This window comes from Mobula birostris, chromosome 24 (genome assembly GCF_030028105.1).
Source record: "Mobula birostris isolate sMobBir1 chromosome 24, sMobBir1.hap1, whole genome shotgun sequence".
In the NCBI taxonomy this organism is placed as follows: Eukaryota; Metazoa; Chordata; class Chondrichthyes; order Myliobatiformes; family Myliobatidae; genus Mobula; species Mobula birostris.
In genome coordinates, this window is record NC_092393.1 from 40,459,044 (window position 1) to 40,484,586 (window position 25,543).

The 25,543-nt window shown below is 37.6% G+C and overlaps 1 protein-coding gene across 2 annotated transcripts in view; it reads right to left on the reverse strand.

Annotated features, from left to right (window-relative positions):
• slc38a10 (solute carrier family 38 member 10) overlaps window positions 1-25,543 on the reverse strand; it is a 122,280-nt gene that overhangs the window by 32,924 nt on the left and 63,813 nt on the right. For both annotated transcript variants that reach the window (XM_072242045.1, XM_072242044.1), the window contains exon 11: window positions 20,234-20,387. In XM_072242045.1, the coding sequence (XP_072098146.1) occupies window positions 20,234-20,387 (154 nt within the window). The remainder of the gene's footprint in view (window positions 1-20,233; window positions 20,388-25,543) is intronic.

The window sequence follows — 25,543 nt, forward strand, 5'->3', positions numbered from 1 at the left end:
TGGCACGGGAGTGTGACCACACTTGTGGGCTACCTAGCACAATCCTCATTGATTTGATTTGATGCAAAAAGATGCATTTCACTATAACAAATAAAGCAATTTTTTTTATATACAAAAAGGATCCTGTAAAATGTAGCCTTCAGATACCAGATGGAGTTCATAAGGTGATTTTTCTGTTTGAAAACCTGGTGGCACAGATTTTGGGGAGTGGGGAGAGTTGGGGAGAAACCAACTGACCACAGGTCCAGACTGTTGTCAGAAGGGATGGAAGCTGCTGGTGGCATATAGCAGTATTGCCTCAAAAGAAAACAAGTGGGAGTTTAATAGGAGAGCAGAGGGCAGGAGACAGCAGGAGAGAAGGAACTGAAGACAGGACACCCAGGAAGAGGGTCGAAGAATGAGAACACTTTTGTAGTAGAGAACATCTGCATGTAGGAATGTGTATACTGCCACTGTGTATACTGAAATTGGAGTTTAAGGAATAGACTTTTTACCATAATTTTGCTAACCAAGGTTTCCTAATCCTGTTCCTGCTGGCCCATGATGTCTGCTCATATTATAAGTACAATCCTAAACAGAATTATTCCCAAATATAAAGCGCTAAACGCTTCAATTAATGGTAATTGAGTCACAAACTTTGGAAGACAATCAGTAGACAAAGCAAGTTGCCAGGAATAAAAGTGGGAAACACTAGCATATTCAAACACAAAACTGGTCTTGAAAAACTGAGCCATTGCTGAGTCTGACATCAGGAAGTTTAATATCGTTGATGCAGTGCTCTGATCAAAATCCATCATCAAGTAGTTTGCAGAAACACACCTTGGTGTTCTTGCAGTAGTCCATAAATTTCCTCCCTTAACTATAACAGTTGTTTTTTATTTCATGAACTCATCCCTATGACATTGAAAGCTATTCAGCCCATCAGGTCCATGCTTGCCCCAAGCAGAGCAAATTCCATTAGTTCCATTCCCCCGTAGACTTGCACCTTCTAATACCCATCAGCTGATGGAATGTTGTGTAAACTGTTAACTGACGTCATCGTATTATATTTGAACAGCTTCCTTTCACTACAAAGTTTTCCATTTTTGAAAAAATATAATTGGAAATAACACTTTGATGAGCTGTTCAGAAGCCCCAGATGTCTTGCTAAACCTTTCCCAACGACCTGTTACCTATATGCAAAATGAAGCTGACGTTTTCAGCAAGCACTGGTAATCTTCATTCAAGGCAATGGATAGAGTAATGCACAGACACAACCTTCTGCAAGGGATATTTGAACAGCATCAAATACCTCGATGACTTTCCCCTGCCTAATCCATAAATAACAAGTTCAACTGTAGATCCTTCATGTTCACTATGATTCAAAATATATTAGCTTTAAACCTGGACTTCTTAAACCTGAGACTTGCTGATTAAATTTACTGCGCCATTTTACTTTTACTTAAAGTATAAATATATTGGCAATATTATGATACATAATACAGACATTTAGCCTCAATAGAAACTTCTCAAACCAAGGTAGCAAGAACAGATTTGCAAAATACAGTATTTCAAATAAATCTTGATCAATGGAGAGATCTAAAAACTGCAGATGATGCAAATCTGAAACAAAAATGCTGAAAATACTTCATAGGTCAAGCTGTAAACGTAAGAGTCACTGTTCTATATGGCTCTTTCACCAAAATTGAATATTTAGTAAGCAGGAATAGTTAAGTTTCAGGGAATGATAAAGGGTAAAAACAACAAAGTAAGCTGCTGATTGTGGGGAGGAGACCAGGAGAAAAGGTTCTGTTAATGGTGGCAGACAATCTATCCTGAGGTACAAATAGAGGGAGAAGCAAAATCTGGAAATTTGAAACGAGGAGGGAAGAGAGCAAGTGCACATGAGCTACTGCATCAGATCAATGACACCCAACCATCATCCTGCTCTGCATCTGTCATTTATCACTGAGCATAGAGCTACACCCATCATTCAATTACATTTCACAGGCCATTAAGTACAGGAACAATGGTAGATAATGCCTATAACTGGGCTGATAAAATGTTAATACAAGTGGCATTTAACATAAGCAAAATGAAACCTGCACAAATAGCTTCACTAAAAATGGGAACTATGAAGTGAACCCAAATATAGTAGAGAAAATTGTGGGGTAGGCTTTCTGGTATGGCCTAGAGGCAGCAATTTAAAATTCTTGGGCAGCGGCAAAAAAAAAATGAAATCCTAAAACAGCACACAAACACACCAAAAATAGCAGCAGTATACTTACTCAAAATGAGATTTTTTTAAATTAAAAAACTTGTGGATAACTTCAATCATTTAATACTATATCTGGATTTAGTATTGTTATTGCCTCCAAAGTTAACTGAAATATACACAATGCTTGTAGTGGCTAGGTTCCACAAAATATCAAAAATCACAGCACTGACGTGCAGAGATTTTAATTTCACTCCATTAATCCAGTTGATGTTGATGGTAAGAAATAATTATCTTTAAGAAACCAAAAGGGAGAAGGAAAGAGCCATTATTACATTTTAGACAATTTCCACTAATAATGAGAAACTCGATCACTCAATTGGTTGCACTTTGCTGTGATATCAACAACTCAGCCTTTGTTTTCTTCAACCTTTGTTTTTGTTGGATAAACAGACCTGGGTTTAAAAGGTAAGGTATATTCATGTGCACACAAATGTACACTATTTATGAAATCTGGAACAGTACAGTACAAGAACAAGTCCTGGGCCATCACATCTGTGCCAATCATGACGCCAATCACAGACATCCCACCCTGCAAAATCTCATTTCAGGGAGGTAGCACCATCAATTTATGTGAGACTCCCGGAGCTTCCGGGAGAGGTGGGATGTCTGCAATAGAGTAGCTCCTTAGCAGCTAGCCAGCTAGCTTAAATAACGTTAGCTATGCTAATGAACGAATGACACCTGTTAAACTCACCTCAACATGTCTTTTACAGTCTTAACCCACCATGGGCAATAGAAAAGTCACTGTTGCAAACAGTGCAGCGAGGAACACTATCATTATTTTTGACCCCTATTGGGCAGGGGTACACTTTAGCGTAGTCTGGGGTGACGTACGTTTTATGTTTTCTTTTTTTGGAACAATCTGCCACTCTGACTTTTTTTGGAACTCTCTCGCTCTTGCTCTCTCTCTTGCGCGCGCACTCTCTTGCTCATGGTCACTCTCACTCGCTCTCTCGCGCTTGCTTTCTCACACTCTCGTGGTCGCTCTCACTCACGTTTGCTTTCTTGCACTCGCTCTCTCTCTCGCTCTCTCTTGCTCTCACGCTTGCTTTCTTGCTCTTGCGCTCACTCTCTTGTTCTTTCTCGCGCGTTCTCTCACCCTCGCTCTCAAAAAAAAAATCAATTTGTATATAATTTGCAGGCATCGGGGAGCCACTATTAATATGCGGGAGACTCCCGGAACTTCCGAGAGAGGTGGGATATCTGCAATCAAAACTAAGCCCATCTGCCTGCATGTGGTCTGTACTCTTCTATTACCTGCCTGTTCATGTGCCTGAATAAATGCCTCAAATATTTCTATTAAATCCACTTTTACCACTTCTCTGGCACTGCATTCAAAACAAAAAAAAAAGTTGTCTTACAAATCTTCTTTAAGCTTTCCCCTCTCACCTTAAGTCTGTGCCCTCTGAAATTTGACATTTCTACCCAGGAAAAAAAACTACTAAATCTATCCACGTTCTTCATAATTTTTAAACTTCTATCAATTTACCCCTCAACCTCTGACACAAAAACATTTGATCAGATTGTATCTTTTATTAATGTCCCTGATGTCAGATTAGTCCCCTCTACGTGCTCTCAGACTGACTTGTAGCTGAGGCGTATCAACTTTAATCCACAAATTACGTGTAATGGAAACTGCAAACAAAATGTTGCAGTGATATGCCCCTGCATGCAGCTAATATAAACAAAAAAAGATTTTAAAAGATGGAGGTACAGTTTGGAAGTTATTCTCTGCCTCCCCCATTTTTATTTACACTTTTCATAAAGCAGTGCCAAATAGTTTTGACCCAAAACGACTGCTTTCATTTTTACTCTTCACTAACAAAAACATTAACCAACTCCACCAGCCAGCCTATTAATTAAAAATCAATCTGCAGAGCAAAAACAATGTACTTGCTCAAAGTAAAACCATATGTTAAAATAAAACAAGCCTGTGTAAATTGAATGGGAAACAGATGCTTATTGATTAAGGAGAACAGGTGATGTAAAAGCTGAGTGGGTACATAGTGCACATGCTGTTAACCAGAAAGGAGATGTTTCCCAGATTCTTGAGCACATCAATAATAGCTGCTATTTCAAGGTTAGATCTGATTATGGCTTACTTCACCTGGGCTGTTAGCTACTTGAATACTTTTCCCTCAATAGATCATCAATACAGGGAGGAAGTACAATGCTCAAACAGTGACATTCAGAGCTTAATCAAGTTTTGAAAAATTTGCCTCGTGGAAAACAGTATTCTTCAATTTTTCAGTAAGAGTGCTTTTTAAAAATACTCATAACTCAGCTGTGCAAGTACAGTAAGTTCAATATTCTTCAATATCAATCCAAAGTTGTACCCTATAATGCAGCACTAATTCTTTTTCAACTCCTTCCACTAGGCACCCACGTAGCTTGTTGGAATTTAACAAGCTACACAGATTTAACACAATCTACACCACATTTCATATGACACATGGTACATAGCCATTGAACTGCTCAAACTCATTTTAATATGGATCTTTACTGCTATCACAGAAATTTCATACAATTTCTTCCTACTTGCTTCTACAGTGTCAACTCTTCAATTGTATTTTGCTAATTTTTTTCAGTTCATTTCAATTAATGGTTAAAGCCAAAGGAATTTAAACTCCAAATTTTAATAAACATCCTTTTATAAGTAGCTTATACACAATCATAAATCAAGATGAGTCTTTGATATAATTATTTTGTTTTGAGGCTGCATGCTTCAAGATTCATGACTTCCCCATACATATAAAAGTTAAACAAATCATCACACAGTACGCATGAAATTTGTCACTTTTTTCCCTTTGCAAAGACCAACATGTGGTAAAAATAGCATGCATTTTACATTCTGAAATTCTTTGAATCACTACACTGACAATATGAACAAGCAAACATATTTTACCAGAATTAAGCTCATTTCATTTGCCATCCAGAAAAAATTAAATATTATTCTGTGAAACAAAATTTCACAATTAAAATGCCCCTGTTGCATTCATCACTTTGATCAGACATTTTCATGCTGAATACAACCACACAAGTGTTATTCATTCCTGGTCAAGGTTTGCTAACTACAGCCCTGTTAAGTTGTCTTGCTGGGTACAATTAAATGCTAGTTATTAAATATGCTTGCAGATTCCTTTCTTTAATAAAGCCTTGGGATGTGATTTACAAGTGGACTTCAAATTTTTACTATCAGTCAGCACTTTCTCTTACCATAGCCGCACGCTAATGAACACAGAACATCACAGTATTTTTTATTTTATTTTTATTTAAGAGATACAGCATGAAACAAGCCTTTCCGGCCTAACAGACACCACCACCCAGCAACCCACTTATTTAACACTAGCCTAATCACAGGACAATTTACAATATCAATTAAACGACTGACCAGTATATCTTCAGACTGTAGGAGGAAACTGGATCACCCGGCTGAAATCCACACACTCACAGGGAGAACATACAAACTCCTTACAGGTGGCACTGGTACTGAACTCCAAAATGCCCCAAGCTGCAAATGTCATGCTAACTACTACTCACATTCCATGGATTTTATTACCTACCCTCAAGGTTGATTCAACTCAGACAATAGTTGCTTACCAAGTTTTTCTTTTACCATTGTGCCTTTTCTTATGTAAACTTCTCCACGATAATGTATGGAAAAACGCAGCTACTACAACACCAGTTGGAGAGTTGGATTGTATTCTGCTTTAGCTGGGTTATCTATGCTGTTCATATCATCTGACATTAGCACATAAGCATTGAAATACTGGCAATCTAACTTCCGATTCAGTGAATCCAACTGTGAAGCAACAGACTTTGAGCAACGGCCAAACATACTCCACATTCAGTTCCTAAAAGCAACATGACCTTCACTGTTTATTTAAGGTCAGCAACCCTTTTCAAAGGGACAAATGCAGGTAGATGAGTTTCCCATTTCATCTTCATTTTTAATTTCCATTTTATACCTTAAGTTGTTTTAATTTTTTCAATTATTTTTATTCACTTGAGCCGTATGAGTACATCTTTGCTAATTTAATGTAATTGTGATTATATGGGATTTAGCTACCTTAAAATAGATTGGGATTATTAAAAAAAATCATGATCAATTGGGATGCACACTAAAAATGTGTGTATGGCTTATAAAAAGTACTATACTAGATCTTGCCAAAAGTAACTTGAAGAGTGAAATATATAACCCTTCTAGATTCACAGTTAAAATGCAGGGGCAAAATAAATAAAGGTTCTGGAGTTGAGAAGAGCAAAAATAACTCCTCCTTTATCAATCCCTCGGGTGATTTGCCTCCAGCTTTTTTGGGCTTCGAGTTGACTGATGAGGCCAATGAGAATCACAGGCTTTTTCTGCAGATGGGGTAGGAGGTGCAGGTAGACAATTTAAGCGATGGTGTATTTTTCTTGCTGTTGACACAAGGTTTCTGTGCACTCTTTGATGCATGAACTCATGGTCCTCAGTATTGTCTCCAATGCTCTTATTCCACTCTGTTCTTGGGACATGGATTCCCAAGAATCAGTAGAGGTGCTTGCCCCAAGGAGATATTGAGGACTCCCTCGTACCTTTTCCTCCATTTTCCAGGCAAACATTTCCCAAGGCATAGCGTGGAATAAACTAATTGAAGTTACTTAGAGCAAACCAGCAGTGGGAGCTGCTTCAACAAAAAATGGATCAAGTACAGGTTAAATACAGGTACATCAAACAATAAAGATATATATGCCACAGGGCAGAGTTCCAAACAACAGTACAAAAGTAAATCTTTGTACGTGAAGGCATTATAAATGGGAATACAGAAGAATACTAAGAAAATTAGAAAGAGCAAATCAAAAGACAGGATAACAGGAGAGAAAAAAACCAAAAGGTGATGCAAGACCACAAAGATACTTGAAAGCAAGTAGATTGGAGAGCTAGTAGCCACGTACATGCCCGATCAAATATTGGAGACAAATTTTCCCAGAAAAAGGAGGTTGATATTTGAAAATGTGTATTAAGGCAATTAATTGGAGATGAAAATTAAGACATTTACTATTCAAGATATTGTTCTATGGAGTGTCATGATAGTGGACGAAAAGGAAGTTTTAATTAGATGTCTACTTTTCAGTGTGGATAGTCATATATACAGGCATTTGCTTTTGGTTCTATTAAAGATTCAAATATAGGCATGTTGAATTGTACTGAAACTAGGAACATTATGATCCATCAAGAATAAATAAGATTGCAAGAGGACATTGACAGGTTAATGGATTAGTTAGATAAATGGCAAATACAAATCAATGTATAAGAATTTAAAATAATGCACTAAAGGAAAAAATAGCAAAGATAGGTTTACCATAAATGGTAAAATTAGTTAGCAAAAAGGTGGACAATTCAAGGACTATCTATGCAAAGATCTTTAAAAGCTTATAATGAAACTAGAGACAGCTGCAAAAAAAAACCAGAATTATAGTTGCTTAATAATAGGGGCATTATAGGGTTTTAATAATAGGGACATTATAGGATTTTAATAATGAGGCACTTAATATTAAGTCAAAGAAGTGATGCTGAATTCGTAAAAGATAATACTTGGATAACATTCAGACCATTGTGTCTAGCTTCAGGCAGGATATTAGAGCCATGCAGTGGGTATAGTTAATAATTTACTTAAAAAATAACACCGGCGAAGAAATTATTAAAAAGAGCCTTTAGATAGAAAGCAATCTTTCACGTAAATATCAAAAGAATATAGGCCCAAATGAAAGCTTTTAAAGGGATAGGTAACAAATCAAAAAAGGGTGGGAGTTGCAAGCTCAGGATGTCATAAAAAGGGTCGTTAGAAGAGTTTTCCCACATATTGAAAGTTAAGATTCAGAACATGGTCACGCTAATTTATTTAAACAAAGTATCAATTTAAAGGCAATCTAAATATCTAAAGAAGTAACAATATGAAGAGTGATTGGGGCAGAAATATTTTATTAGCCATCAATCTAACAGTGTAAGTAACAAGTCATCATGCTGATTTTCCAGGTAGAGCTCAAACAGTTGAGTTTTATATAATTTGCAAAGCAAGCCATGGGAAGAGCTTGTTTTCAACAATGTCATTCATGTACATTTTCTTTAGCAATTCCATGTCTACACATCTCCTGAAAGAAGAGCTAGTTCTTGTATTTTCTGACCTATTGAACTTGGCGATTTTAAGCAAATTATCTAGATTTGCACGGAGTCTTACATAAAAGAAATAAGCAGCTTGGGATATGCCTGTCAAATATCATCCATTCAGACCTTTGTCAAGTGGTTGCATTTGGCAGATATTCAACATTCCAGATCCATCTTGTGCCATATTTTTAATCAAAATATGTAATTCTTTTGATCTTTATTCATCATTTACTGTTCAACACTGAGAATTCTCCAAAATTTAAATATTTCCATGCTGCTGTGCAATTACAACCAGCTTTCAGCCTTCTAAACACAATAGGTTCATTGTATTTATTGCAAAACATCTAAAAATTATGATATAAAAATAAAAGGAACATACCTACTTATTGAAAAATACTAAAGATATTCCAATTTAAAGGTATACTCTCCCCTGCCAACATTCTCACTGACATTTTAAGTACAGCTCTATTACGGTAGCATTGCAAGCTTGAATGAGCTTTGGTGTAGTGCCAACATTTCTGCCAGAGATCAATTCTAGATAACTAACAAATAAAGCCCAATTTCCAATCTCCAAATACAGAAACCACATCCAATGCTATACACTGACACAATGGGAAGAACGGAGCTGAGCATCGCACTAATTGCCTTGGTTAAGAAAAAGGTATCTTGGATGCAAACAACCGAGATTATGATGTGTTGGATATAAAAGCAGTTGAATAAATAGGATCCACTGAAAGTAACATGTAGTAATGACCTGCTTGACAGTTAATAGCAATTAAGGTTATTTAGTATGTCCAATGACCCAATAACAGATTTTGATACTAATGTTACTTGTGAATGTGCACATGGTTTTTAAGGTTGGATTGGTGCTGCTAATTCATTGGAAGGCTTTTACTGGCAAATTTCTGACAGATAACACAACAGAGGCCCATCTGATAAATTCTTAATATGCAAAAACAGTGACATCTGAACAGTTAATTGAACCTCACACACAGTTCCCAGAAGTATTTTAAACATAGCCCTGTACCAAACCCAGTGAAGGAAGCTAAAAGATAAAAAATCCCAAAACATCAGGAGTTACACAGAATGCAAAGTCATTTAACAAATGATGTATCCATATTATTAGTTCACTGCATTTCTCAGATATAATGGACAATAGTTTAAGACAATAAATTACGTTGAAGTGCACAGTCTTGGACAGGCAAGTGCAGTAACTATTTTGCATACGTTAAATTTCCAAATATAAAATACCACGAAACCCTAAAATTAATCAGTTGTTAGTGGAATTGTTGAAGGATTTAAAAGGATACATGGTTTATAATTGTATCATGTACTTTTAAGCTCCACTTGCGCCAGGGGAACAAAACACTGATTTAGTTTAATATTTCATTGCATTTGAAGGAGAATCCTACATTCAGTTTAATTAAAATATCAAAGGTAGCTGAAACTCAGACTTGAGAGCCCAAATGAGCGTTGCTGAGGAAAAAGAATCAAGAGTTTACCATGAAGGCTATGTACATTACTTTTTTAACAAGCCTCCTCCACACGTTTTAAAACTACATATATTTTTACAAAATTGACAAGCCACGAGTCTATATTCTATAAAGGCAATTATTTCTTCTCATAGAAACTTCTGAATTGGACATTCTGTAATAAATACAATTACAGTACAATACCCACAAAGAAATACTGGCCCAAGGTAACTGTAACGGAGTTAGTAGGTTTGTTTAACAACATACTTTCAATTAGGTTTATAAGGAATGCATAGGAAAAAATTGCTATTCAAACTTAAAGGACAAACTTGTTTTAAGTTTCAATAACAAATCTATAACAGACATTATGATATAAACTATCAGAACAATGCAGAACTAGAGGATTGTACCTCTGCCTCAACAGCCCAATGACCTGGATATAATCCCGATATGGCTGCAAAAAGTTTGCACATTCTCCCTGTGACTTCAGGACTTTCCCTATATGCACATTTACTCCCAATTATCAAAATTATGCTGCATGATAACTTGATTACTGTAAAATAATGTGGATGATAGAAGAATCAGATCAAGACTGCTCCCCATTGTGAGAGATAATTTACTGGGAAATAAGAAGGGGATGTGGGATTATTCAGAGCTGGCATATACTCAGCGCTCAATGTTCAAAGATTTTCTGTTCAAGGGCACTGGTGTTTCCGTACCAGGCCATGATGCCACCAGTTAATACAACTTTCCAATGCACATCTATAGAAATTTGTCAAAGTTTTAGATGACATGCAAATCGACGCAAACTTCTAAGAAAGTAAAGGTGCTGCCAAACTTCCTTTGTAGCACTTGCATGCTGGACCAAAGACAGATCCTCTGAAATGATAACGCTGAGGAATTTAATGTTAATACCACTCTCCATCTCTGATCCCCCGATGAGGACTGGCTCATGGGCCTCCAGTTTCCTCCTCCTGTAGTCAATAATCTGCTCCTTGGTCTTGCTAGAATTTTGAGAGATTGTTGTTGTGGAACCACTCAACCAGAGCTCCCTCTAATACACTGATTTGTCAACACCTTTGATTCAGCCAACAACAGTGATGTCATCAGCAAACAAATCTAGCATTAGAGCTATGCTTAGCTTCACGTAAGTATAAAGCAAGTCAAGTGGGGGGGGGAGGCGCAAAAGACACAGTCTTGTGGTGCACCTCTGCTGATGGTGATTATGAAGGAGATGTTGTCGTCAATCTGAATTGACTGGGGTCTGCAAGTGAGGAAATTGAGGATCCAGCTGCACAAGGTGTGAATGAGGCCTAGGTCTTGAAGATTATTGATTAGTTTTAATGGGATGATTGCAGTGAATGCTGAGCTGTAGTCAATGAAGAGCATCCTGATGTATGTCCAGATGTTCCAGGGAAGAACCAATGAAATGGCACCTGTTGTGATGAAAGGCAGATTGGAGTGGATCCAAGTTGCTTCACGGGCAGGAGTTGACATGTTTCAGCAGCAACCTCTCAAAGCACTTCATCACAGTGGATTCAAGTGCTGCTGGTCAACAGTCATTGAGGCAGGTTACCACATTCTTCTTAGGCACCGGTATAAAGCCTGCTTGAAGCAGCTGGGTACTTCAGACTGCTGAAGCAAGAGGCTAAAGACATCAGTGAGCACTCCAGCCAGTTGATTAGCACAGATCTTCAGTACTCAGCCAGGTACCTCGTCTGCACCAGATGCTTTCCAAGTCCTCCTGGACCAGATCCTCCTGAAGGGTGCTTTCATGTCAACATCTGAGACTGGGATCACAGGGTCAATGGGGGCTGTGGGAGTTCGTGAAGATGGTTCCATGTTTTGATGGCCAAAGCAAGCATAAAAGGCATTGAACCTATCTGGGAGTGAAAGCTTGTTGTCAGCAACATTGCTTGGTTTCACTTCGTGGGAAGTGATAGCATTCAAGTCCAGCCACAGCTGTCAAGCTCCTTCAGTAACTCAGGTTTGGTCCAGAAATGTCACTTCACTTCACGTGAGATGGCTTTCCAGAGGTTGTATCTGGACATCTTGTATTTTACTTGGTCATCAGACCTGAACACCACTGACCTGGCCCTCAGCAGGTATATATCTCATGATTCATCAAGGACTTCTAGTTGGGGAAAACTCTGATGAAAGATTTTGTGGGGACACACTCATCACCGACTGCTTCATGAAGTCCGTGACAACCGAGATGTAATCAGTCAGATCCCCTGATGAGTCCTTGGACACATCCCAGTCTACCAACTCAAAAAAATTGCTTCCCATGTCCTCCTCTTTGTTACCTGTACCCTGGAGTTTTGCTCTTTAGCATCTATCTGTATATATGTTGGAGGAGGACAGCCAAGTGATCATATTTCCAAAAATGCAGTCTCGGGATGGAACAGTAGGCATTCCAGATCGTAGTATAACAGTGGATAGTGTGTTGGGATCCCTTGTGCTGCAGGTGATCTTGATAACTGGGCAGAGATTTCTTCAAACAAGCCTGATTGAAGTTCCTGGCAATGACTTGAAAGGCATCCAGGAGCAGGCTGTTTCTTGTTTACTGATTGGGGAACTCCATTCACAACACTTCAAATGCAGTGGACTGAATCGTCACCTCTTACATGAGGAAATGAAAAATAGGAGGAAAAGGTTATTTAGCTTCTTAGAAACATAGAAAACTTCTTGTGCCTATTGCACCACTTAATAAGATCATAGCAGAATTTTAGAAGATGATAACTAGATCTTCTGTCTCGCCATAACATTTCTTATAAAACTCTGGGACGTACATCATTCAGTCCCTAAGATTTATTAGCCTGCGTGCTCATTTCTCGATAATAACACATATAGTATATAAGATATACCACCACTTTATATAATACTATTCAGCTCACTTTTAAAACGAGATTTTTTTTTAAAACCGAGCAATGCAGGCAAGAGTAAGTTATTTTTGGACTCTCAAAATTATGAGAAACAGTATCCCTAAAATTTGCATGTTTCAATCATTTGTGGTAGTTCAACACATACATTTTAAACTTGAGATCCTATTCACAGTTGCACGTGTTTTTTTTCTACAAGTTCATCGATAAATTCTGTTTTCACTATTTACGACATCAAAATGACAATCAAAAAACCATTTCAACAAACTCACAAGAATGACTGATTTTTGACACAGCATGGAAGTACTTATGGTTACTTATACTTATGGTTCAAAGCACCTTTGCCATCACATTATGAAGGGAACAAAGGTACACAGAATATTGAAAACTGGATACCACTGCAAGCTTCCATTCCCAAATAAGACACAATACAAGTACGTTCTTGCTCTTCAATTAGAAAAGCATGCAATCCCCATCCAAGAAAGTCGGGATAAGCCATGTGAAAGGATTTAGACAATTAACATAGTGACAATTACTGCCACAGCTCATACAATTATCACATTAAACATTACTATCATTACGCTAAAGATAATCAATATTTTGTCTCATCAGGACTAGTTAATTTGGTAATCAATTATTGTGACAGCCCCAATGTTAAGATAATCCCCAGGATACATGTTTTACATTTGCTCTTTTGAATGCAGAATTGGAGTATTTTTACATCAGGAAAAACAGGACACAGATGGTGAAGGTCAGGCCTGGGTCACATAGCACCTGCTTAAAAAGACCTTGCTGACAGGCTTTTGTTGAAGCAGGTGCCCTAAACCTAGGTCTATTTTGCAGACACTGTACTTTAGAGCAAATTTAGAATTACTAATATCTCCGAACCTCAAATATGATGGTGGTTCTAATTTGCAAAAGCTATTGGAATGTCTAAAGAATTGAGATGTTGATGTTTAGTATTAACTAAAATAAAAATCATGTTTCCTGAACATTTCAGAAACAAAATTCAGTGACTAAAAGCAGTATTTCAATGTGCCTTGACAGTGATAAATTGACAGAAAAATAGGAAGCCAGGCAGGATTTGAAATATCCAAACAAAACACTGGAATTCGTAATGATTTTGGGATGGGATATTCAAAATTTGATCATTCTGTGGTGATAGAATTAATAGGCTACAACTATTGTTGAAACTTCAAAACATGCACTGAGATGGATCAAACAGTACATGATGTGCAACTTTTATAAAATTAGTTTGATCGAAGATTTCAAATCAGCAGTCTTTTAGGATAATCATGAGTGTAAATTGTCACTTCAGCTCTGTATTCCTACCCTCTCCAATAATCTTTCACTCTCTCGTTTAGCTATTTTACTTCTGAAATACTCAGACTCCTCTTCCACTGCATTTTGAGCAAGAGTTCTAAAGACTCATAGCACTCAAGGGAAAAATACTCCATCCACTTTAAACAAGTGACCCTTTATTTCTGAGAGAGCAACTCCTAGTTCTAGACATCCAACAAAAGGTCAACATCTCTCCAGTCAGGACCTTCAGGATATTGTATGCTCCAATCAAAGTTGGGCTGAGCATGTATAAATCAATTTATGGATATTAAATTATTACAATGACAGATAGCTGAACAGCATGTTTCACACTATTGGCTTGGTTCATTTTGTTTAGAACAGTTTATCAGTGCACTCATGGAACAAATAACAATTGAAAACCACTAGCGGAAACTCTGAGTCACTGCTTCAACTCGAGGAAACAATTCCTATAAAAAGTAAAAGGCTTGCACAAAACTACCAAGAGCAGAATCTGCACATGACTTTCAAACACAATGGCTAAAGACAATTCCGTTTTCGAGTGGATCTTACACTCATTAATGCTCATGTTTAGAAAGGAATTTCCCTATCATTTGCCATCACAGTGTATTTACTTCACTGTTTGCTGAAGAAAATTAAAACTCAAATGCAAGAGAGTACGCAAAACAAAATTTAATGCATCCTATCCTTCACTGAAATCAATATCAAGGTCATCATACTATAAAACCAATGAAACAACACACACACACCACCCCCCCCCACCCACCTGGGAATAATAACTAGACAACCTTTAGGCAAGGAAGTAAAGGCAATCCAAAATATTCATTGTGTTCTTATCATTATCTCAAAACCATTGTTTGCATACTGATTAATTCATAGATGCTTAAAACTATGATAAATATTTCATTGATGCACAAATTATAACTAAACTACAATTAACAAATTATGCAGATTGCAGAAAACAAGTTTCACCTCAGATTTTACTTTCCAAATAAATAAAGATAAGCAATTACAATGCAAAATCAGGTGAATTGCAGCCTATATCACATCTTTTAAAGTTTACTCAATCTCAGGATTTCTAATTGAATGTTATACAGTGGCTTACTGATAACCTACAAATTACTGATTACTTTAAATCTCTTATATAATTTTACTTTGTTCCAATGAAACTCAATTTATATTGAGGAACAATGGCTTATCTTTCAGCAAATCACAATGCAACCTTTCAAGTTCTCAGTGTCATACAGCCCAGAAACAGGTTCTTCAGCTAATGAGCCAAAGTCTGCACAACCCATCAAATACCCATATACCCTCCCACATTTCCATCAATTCCTCCCACATTTAATACTCCAACATATTAAAGGCAATTTACAGTGGTGGGTTTACTTGCCAACCCGCACATGAATAGAGACGGGCTAACCCCTATTGACATCAATGGATCTGGGGTTGAGAGGGGAAACAGCTTTAAGATCCTCGGCATCCACATCACCGTGGACCTCCAGTGGTTTGTACACACCAGCCGTGTGGTGCAAAAGACAGATGAGGAAGTTTGTTATGGGTCCCCAAATCCTAAGGACTTTCTACAGGGGCACAACTGGTTGCATCACTGCCTGGTATGGAAACTGTACCTCTTTTAATTACAGGATTCTGCAGAGAGTGGTGCAGACAGCCCAGTGCATCCGTAGTTGTGAACTTCCCATGATTAAGTATGTTTACAAAGACAGATGTGAAAAAAAAGGGCCTGAAGAAGCACTGGGGACCTGAGACACCCCAACCACAGTCTATCCCAGCCGCTACCATTCAGGAAATGGTACCACAGCATAAAAGCCAGGACCAACAGGCTCCAGGACAGCTTCTTCCACCAGGCCATCGGACTACATAACTTAAGAACATAAAGAATAGGAGCAGGAGTAGGCCATCTGGCCCATTGAGCCTGCCCCACCATTCAATAAGATCATGGCTAATCTGTCTGTAAACTCAGCTCCATCTACCTGACTTTTCCCCATAACCCTCAATTCCCTTACTATGTAAAAACCTATCTAACTGTTCCTTAAATATATTTAGTGAGGAAGCCTCAACTGCTTTCCTGGGCAGAGGATTCCACAGATTCACCACTCTCTGGGAAAAACAGTTTCTCCTCATCTCTGTCCTAAATCTTCTCCCCTGAATCTTGAGGCAATGTCCCCTAGTTCTAGTCTCACCTACCAATGGAAATGACTTTCCTACTTCTATCTTATCTATCCCTTTCAAAATTTGGTATGTCTCTATAAGATACCCTCTCATTCTTCTGAACTCCAGAGAGTATAGTCCCAGGCGACTCAATCTCTCGTCATAGGTTAACCCCTTCATCCTTGGAATCAACCTGGTGAACCTCCTCTGCACTGCCTCCACAGCCAGTATATCCTGATTAACTCATGCTGATTTGAGTGTATTTCTATGTTAAATTGACTATTCTATTTATTATAAATTACTATGATTGCACATTGCATATTTAGACAGAGATGTAACGTAAAGTTATTTACTCAAGTATGTGAAGGATGTAAGAAATAAAGTCAGTTCAATTCATCGTTGGGACATGGGACAAAATCCATGTAGTCACAGGAAGCATATGCAAACTCCACAAAAACAGAAGTCACAATGGAACTTGAGTTGTGAAGCAGCAGCTCTACTAGCTGTGCACCAAACTTTCTGATGATATGGCTTTTCTTATTTATACCCCTTTCAATTTTTATTATCAGGGAAATTTGGTTATGTATTAGACAATCTGTGCCAAAGTAGAGCAGGGTGAGCTGCCTCAATGACTATGGCCCAGTTGCTCCCACATCTACTGTGATGAAGTGCTTTAAGAGGTTGGTCATGGCCAGAATCAACTCCTGCCTAAGCAAGGATCTTGGACCCACTGCAATTTGTCTAATTGCCACGATAGGTCTACAGTGGATCCAGTCTCACTGGCTCTCCTTTGGACCTTGGATCACCTAGACAATGGCATCATCTACATCAGGCTGCTGTTATTGATTACAGTTCAGTGCTCAAGATAATTGTACCTTCAGTTCAAATGATTCTGTTTATTATCAGAGAACATAAACAGTATACAACTTGAAATACTTAGTTTTTGCAGACATCCACAAAAAACAGAATCCCAAAAGAATGAATGACAAAAAACTTAACCCCAAAGCCCCCTCTTCCCCTCCCCCATGCAAGCAGCAGCAAAGCATCAACACATCAACATGACCCCAACCATTTCAGCAAAAATGTTTCAGTGCCCACCACACACCAAGCAATAGCAAAGCACAAAGAGAGACCATGATATACAGTCATTAAAAACAATTGTTTACCTGACAGTTCGACATGCTCCAAAAAGCTCCAAAACTTGGGCCTCTGTACCTCCCTCTGCAACTGGATCCTTGACATCCTCACCAGGAGACCACAGTCAGTGGGAAATATCTCCTCCTCCACCCTGACCATCAACCCTGGCACACCTCAAGAAACTGTGCTTAGTCCTCTGCTCTATTCTCTCTACATAAGACCATGTGGCTAATCAAATGCCATCAATAAATTTGCTGATGAGAACTATTACTGGCAGAATTTCAGATGGTGACGAGGTGGTGTACAGAGCTAGATAGATCAGCTGGTTGGGTGGTGTCACAACAACAATCTCGCATTCAATGTCAGTAAGACCAAGGAACTGATTGTGGACTTCAGGAAGGGGAAGTTGAGGGAACACACACCAGTCCTCACCAAGGGATCAGCAGTGGAAAGGTGAGCAGCTTCCAAGTTCCTGGGTGTCAACATTTCTGTAGATCTACCCGGGGCGCAACTTATTGATGCAATTACAAAGAAGGCAGAACAGTAGCTATATTTTGTTAGGAGCTTGAGAAGACTTGGTATGTCTCACAAATTTCTACAGATGTACAATGGAGAGCATTCTAATTGGTTGCATCACTGTCTGGCATGGAGGGGCCACTGCACAGGATTGGGAAAAGCTGCAGAAAGTTATAAACTCAGATAGCTCCATCATTGGCACTGGCCTCCCCAGTATCAAGGACACCTTCAAAAGATGATTACCAAAAAGGCAGTATCCATCATTAAGGACTCTCACCACCCAGATCATAACCTCCTCTCATTGCTACCATCAAGGTGCTACAGGAGCCTGAAGACACACACGTTTCAAGAACAGCTTCTTCCCCTCCATCGAATTTCTGAATGGACAGTGAACCCATGAAAACTACCTAATTCTTTTTGCATTACTATTTAATTCAAGTTTTAAGATATACTTATTATTGTAATTTATAGGTTTTTATTGTTATGCAAGGTACTGCTGCTGCAAAACTAATTTCACAACATAAGCCAGTAACCTGATTCTGAACTAGTTTATTTGATACTCTTGGGTATGAATGCTGGAAATCAGAATGCTGACATTTTCTCAATTATGCTCTCAACATGTGCCCAACAAATAGTTGTGTTAGACTAAAACTGTAGGTGTTGCTTGAGAAAGCCACGCCTCATTCCAGCTCCATTTAGCAGAGGGGAACTGCCACAGTGGAAAGAGCAACTATTAGATTTACCTCTTTTGACTTAAATTTAGTCAAATATTTTAGTTGCTCATAAGTGCACTAATTAATTTTAAAAGTCTTCATTTTTAATTATTGATTAGTTTGCCAGGGTCTGAACATTTTTTGAGTTTCTGAATGTCAGAAGGTGATGCCTCACCTACATTATTGAGTTTAGCAACTCATTAAGGACCTGTACACATTTGTCCAACAAATTCAAATCTAATGTAAATTAGGTTAACTTAGCTCTTGGCTTGTGGATTAGTTGCAAATTGGCTCTAGAAAATTTAGGCAATGAACTGGGTGAAAATTGGCAAATAAAAATATAAGCTTCTAATTAAACATGCAAATTTTACATTGTTTGCAATTTGTGTACACTTGCACACGTATTAATCCAGTATTGCCAATTTAAGGATGGAAAGTGTTCAAGTCTGTGAAGCTGACTTCAAGAATCAGGACATTTAAATCCATGCATCTAAAATTGTTCATGAATATTTTCCAACGTCCGAAATTGTCAAAGTACTCTATTGCTTTGTCCATTAAATACACACCATTTTGCTTCAAAGTAAAAACATTTTGACATTCTAGAATTTTCTTTCCGTAACTAAAAGCATTTTCAACTAATAAGTGATCCATAAAGCTTTTTTGTTCCCCTAAGCGTTTATGTTTATAACCTCGCCTGATATTGGTTTCACTTAAATTAACTAAAAACCAGAAAAAGTAATACTTATTACAGTGTAATATTCGCAAGTCCATAGTGCTGCAACATACCATGAAATTATATTTAATCCTGTATAATTCAAGTATGGAATAAGCAGATCATATTCAAAGTTTACAAGGTGAAAAATTTAAAGAAAAACTAGCAGTTTCAGACTATAATTGCCAATGACTATTTGAGAGAGAATAAAGCACATAAAATTGTAATGTCTTAATTGAATTGAAACACTGCTCAGTGCAAGTTGTTTAAAATGATAAAAATTCAGGGATTAATCCTGGAGGATTAGAAATTGATGCCAGAATACTTTATTAACTTTAACATGCTATACTAGCAATGTCAGGAAAACAAATTTTAGTTCAGTCAATATACTGATCAGCTATTTCATACTGCCTTTTCCCCATACTCACACAGCTATTTTTTTTTACTCTCACCTCAAAGATTACATAGTATTAACCAATTCTGGTTTGCAATGAAGTACAGAACTTCATTATCAACATCACTTCTTGTAGAGAGGGTGAGCTTTTGCGAGATGAAGCATGACTGCTGGTTTGTAAAAATATTCAATTATTATCAAAGATGATATCATTGTCAATAATGTTGCATTCAACAGTTTTCAATTTTCTCTCATTTCTTTTTAGGAAGTACGATTCATTCAGTTCGATCATAAACAGTGTGTCAGTTCCCATAAATAATCAATGAATCAAAATCCAACATACTGGTTTTGCCCACAAACTTTCTATACTAAATAGGTTATGTTCAAGTTAATAAGTTCCAAAACTGCTAAAATGCAACACCTATCCATATAGATTGCTCATTTTTCCCAATACTTGAATTGATCACAAAAGTTGGAACATTTCACAACTACCAAAGTCTCCCTCTCTCCTCTTACCTGAGATTTTCTGCTGTGCATTAATGTCATTTTGTAACTTCTCAGGGTTAATGTCTTGAAGTGGCTTTTCTGGTGTTACAAGCTTGTCATTTGTTGCAGACAGAGTGGAAAATGTGCTGATCACCAGAATAATGAGACCAGTCCAGAGAATAATCTGAAGAAATTCAAAGATAAAGCTATATAGTATTCAACTTTGAAAACTGAAGATGTAAAATATCTAGCAGCTACAGCTTAATCATTAATAATCAATGATGACCATCAACTATGCAGCTAGAGATTTTTTTTCCTAAAAATTCATTTAAATATCAGCAGAGAAACATGAGGAACATGAAAATTTGTCTAATACCCAACTTGATGTAAACCAATAACCAATTTACCACAGGAATTGATCCAAAAATATTATTTCAATTTCCAGTACAACTAGATCCCAGCCCTAGCTGTATGCCCACTTCTACTCTAAATCTTCATATTCTGGACTAATAAGTGAACCAGATTGAATTACCAGGATTTCAAATAAATTAGATGCTAAATAATCAAAATTTAATTGTATTTTATGTATTTATGGTGTTTTAACATGAGGCTACATACAGTATATTCTTTAGCTACCTCAATGACTGCCTTCTTCTGAATTAACCTCTTGAAATAAGCAAACCAATATTTTTAATAACCAAATGAAGATCAAATAAAAACTGCAGAGCTACAAAACTAAAAAAATAGAAATGCTGAAAATCCTGAGGTCAGGCTGCATCTGGTTCTGATAAAGGGTCTTCGACTTGAAATGTTAATTATTTCCCTCCCCATAGATGTGGCCTGACCGGCTGAGTATTTTCAGACTTTCCTATTTTTGCTTTAAGAACCACACAGAATTGTATCTCACTGTTTCAAACATAAAAAGCACAATATGGCTTCCAATATGGCATAAAAAGCACAATATGGCATCACGGTCCCAGATTCAACATCACTATCAGCTCTGGAGTTAGAGTATTATATTGGACTGAAACTAGTTGCAGGGAGACAGGAAAGAACAGGTTTCCTATTATTCCAAAATATAATAAACCACACTCTAATCACTTCTGAATAAATTGCATTTAAATCCACTTGGTAATCAAACTATATTTTGCATACTTACTTTTAAAGAAAACAAAAAAGCTAAGACAGATTATTATATTTATTATATTATATTATTATTATTATGCCTGGCATTTTTTAGCAACACGTGAAAAGCGCTGGAGGAACACAGCAAGCCAGGCAGCATCTATGAAGGGGTATGCACAGTTAATGTTTCAGGCAGAGACTATTCATTATCTAGCATTTTAATTAGTTTTATTTAAACTTTGGTAGATTTACATCAATAACAAAAAAAATTACTTCACTCATGCGCAAGTCTTGACAATGTGCTTGAAAATATATAGTTTGGCATTTATTACAGGTTTATCAAAAAGAACATCTATGTCAACTCGGTGGTGAATTCTTTGAGTTGGAAGTGTTTGCTGGTATAATGAGCTAAATCTTCCACATAAACAAATGTGCAAGAGAGATTACTAGAGAACAGAGACTCAACCACACTGATTGAGAAACAGCTGCAATATTCTCTCACCTTGGAGTCAGCAAGTTCAAATACAGTGGCATGCAAAAGTTTGGACACCCCGGTCAAAATTTCTGTTACTGTGAATACCTAAGCAAGTAAAAGAGGAACTGATTTCCAAAAGGCATAAAATTAAAGATGACACATTTCTTTAATATTTTAAGCAAGATTACTTTTTTATTTTCATCTTTCAGTTTCAAAATATCGAAAAAGGAAAAGGGCCCGAAGCAAAAGTTTGGGCACCCTGCATGGCAGTACTTAGTTACACCCCCTTTGGCAAGTATCACAGCTTGTAAACGCTTTCTGTAGCCAGCTAAGAGTCTTTCAATTCTTGTCTGGGGGAATTTCGCCCATTCTTCCTTGCAAAAGGCTTCTCAGTTCTGTGAGATGCTTGGGCCGTCTTGTATGCACTGCTCTTTTGAGGTCTATCCACAGATTTACGATGATGTTTAGGTCGGGGGACTGTGAGGGCCATGGCAAAACCTTCAGCTTGCGCCTCTTGAGGTAGTCCATTGTGGATTTTGAGGTGTGTTTAGGATCATTGTCCTGTAGTAGAAGCATCCTCTTTTCATCTTCAGCTTTTTTACAGATGGTGTGATGTTTGCTTCCAGGATTTGCTGGTATTTAATTGAATTCATTCTTCCCTCTGCCAGTGAAATGTTCCCCATGTCATTGGCTGCAACACAAGCCCAAAGCATGATCATCTACCTCCGTGCTTAACAGTTGGAAAGGTGTTTTTTTTCCAAGAAATTCTGCACCCTTTTTTCTCCAAACATACCTTTGCTCATTGCGGCCAAAACGTTCTATTTTAACTTCATCAGTCCACAGGACTTGTTTCCAAAATGCATCAGGCTTGTTTAGATGTTCCTTTGCAAACTTCTGACGCTGAATTTTGTGGTGAGGATGTAGGACAGGTTTTCTTCTGATGACTCTTCCATGAAGGTCGTATTTATGCAGGTGTTGCTACACAGTAGAACAGTGCACCACCACTCCAGAGTCTGCTAAATCTTCCTGAAGGTCTTTTGCAATCAAACAGGGGTTTTGATTTGCCTTTCCAGCAATCCTATGAGCAGTTCTCTCGGAAAGTTTTCTCAGTCTTCCAGACCTCAACTTGACCTCCACCGTTTCTGTTAACTGCCATCACTTAATTACATTACGAACTCAAGAAACGGCTACCTGAAAACGCTTTGCTACCTTCTTATAACCTTCTCCTGCTTTGTGGGCATCATTTATTTTAATTTTCAGAGTGCTAGACAGCTGCTTAGAGGAGCCCATGGCTGCTGATTGTTTGGACAAGGTTTGAGGAGTCAGGGTATTTATAAACCTTTGAAATTTGCATCACCTGGCCTTTCCTAATGATGACTGTGAACAAGTCATAGCCCTAATAAGCTATTTAAGGTCTGAGACCTTGGTAAAAGCTATCTGAGAGCTCAAATCTCCTGGGGTGCACAAACTTTTGCATGGTGTTCCTTTCCTTTATTTCACTCTAAAATTGTACAAAACAAAAATAATACACTAATCTTGCTTAAAATGTTGAAAAGAATGTTTCATCTTTAACTTTATGACTTTTGGAGATCAGTTCATCTTCTACTCACTTAACTATTCACAGTAACAGAAATTTTGACCAAGGGTGCCCAAACTTTTGCATGCCACTGTATATAACCTAGTCTGACACGGCAGTTTCGTACTAAACAGCATTGCACTGAGGAGAAGAAGATGGCGGCGCAACACAGCGCGCAGCAGCCACTCCGGTGAATATCTGTTATCTGTCAAGTGGGTGCTGTGCACAATCCTGATCTGATGGAGACAAGACATGAGAGCACGGAGGAACATCTGGAGAAACTTCTGAAATGCCTGCTTTGCTGCCGCTGCTACTGTGTGATCCAGAATCTCCGGAGGAGAAGGTCCCGAGTCCTCAGCTTTGCTTGTTGCTCGGTGGCCGGGGCAAGGTCGAAGCGCTCAGCAGAGGATGGTGCTCGGGAGGCTGTATCAGAGGGGCTGGTCGAAAGCTCCAAGTTTTCGGACGGATTCAGAGTCGGCTGTGGTCGGGTGCTTCCAATGCATCGGCAGTTGTCAGCGCCTGGAAGTTTATGGCAGGGAGAGTTTCTCCCTTTTGCTGCCTGCTATCGGGAGTTGATCAGAACTTTGAGACTAATTTTTACCGTGCCCATGGGCTGCCCTTTATCAAATTATGGTATTGCTTTGCACTGCTGTAACTATATGTTATAACTATATGGTTTTGTCAGTGTTAGTCTTTGGTTTGTCCTTTTTTTTGTGATATCACTCTGGAGGAACATTGTATCATTTCTTAATGCATGCATTTCTAATTGATAATAAACGAGGACTGAGTGTCCTCATAATCTAAAAAAGATCTAAATGTACTGCTCTTTCAAGAAGATGCTAATTGGAGGTTTCACCTACCATCTCAAGTGAACAAATGATCTAGGTTAAACAGATCCACATTTGCCAAAAACTAAGATGATAAAATTGAAATAGTAAGATAATGTTCTTCGCTAAGCAGAGCACTTTGCAAGCACCATTCAGGCCAGTGGATGCAAACCCACAGGAATGTATTATATCACATTGATTAATAAATTATAATTTATTAATTACAATTAATACATTTACTGTTAAATTTACTGAATTTACAATTGTAAAATTTGGTAATTTGTAAACTACAGACAGGAAAAGCACAAAATTAGTCCAATTCTTCATTAATGGCCAGCAGGTACTTGTGGAACTATCGATTTCTAGTTTTGTTAACTATGCAGAAGTCTGAGGCTCTAATCTAGTTAGACAGTGCAAAAACAAAGCCATTTATTTAATAGTACGTTTAATTTTCAATTTTTGTATGTATACCTATAGTACTGTGCATACGTCTTAGATATGCACGACAGAGACTCCAAGCAAGGTCATTTGATTGCAACAATTGGCTTATTAATCATTACAGAACGTTTCTCTGGTACTTCCCAACCCCTGCCTCTCATTTCCCCTTTTCCCAACCATGATTCCTCTTTCCCTGCCCTTTCCTACTCTCAGTCCATAATAGAGACCCATATCAGAATCAGGTTTATCATCATTCACATATGTCATGAAATTAGTTTTTTTGCTGCTGCAGTGCAGTGAGATTAAATAGATGGACAGATAGATAGATAATCTTCCTGCAGGTTCTTTTCTCCCCATTAGAGTTTGTTCTTTGCTTTTATTGAAGAATTTGCTAAGTGTTTTGCTCAACTGAAAGAGATCCCTAGTGGCCATCTTGCACACTAGATGGCCACATCGTCATCCAGCATTTCAAGGTTCTTTCTTTCTTTATTAATCTTTTTATTGATTTAAAAGGAACATAAATACAAACAAGAGGAGAATTATCTCAAATATATATATATCAATAACCGTACAGAGATTAAAATAAGACATTATCAAAATCATACATAGTGTTAAGCTAGTGTATAATATATAATAAAAAAGAAAACATCAATTCTCCTCTTATCAGTTCATAAAGAGGAAAGGAAAAAAAACTTTGAATTTTAAATGAGAAAAAAAACCCACTACACTATACTAAAAAAAGAAGACTGGGCAGTCTATTCTGAGGATATGACCAGAAAAGAAAAAGAAAGACTTTCTGATCAAATCTAAAACTTTGGGAAAAAAATGGAAGAGTAATAAATCAAATCAAATGAAAATATTGAATAAAAGGTCACCAGATTTGCTCAAATTTAAAGGAT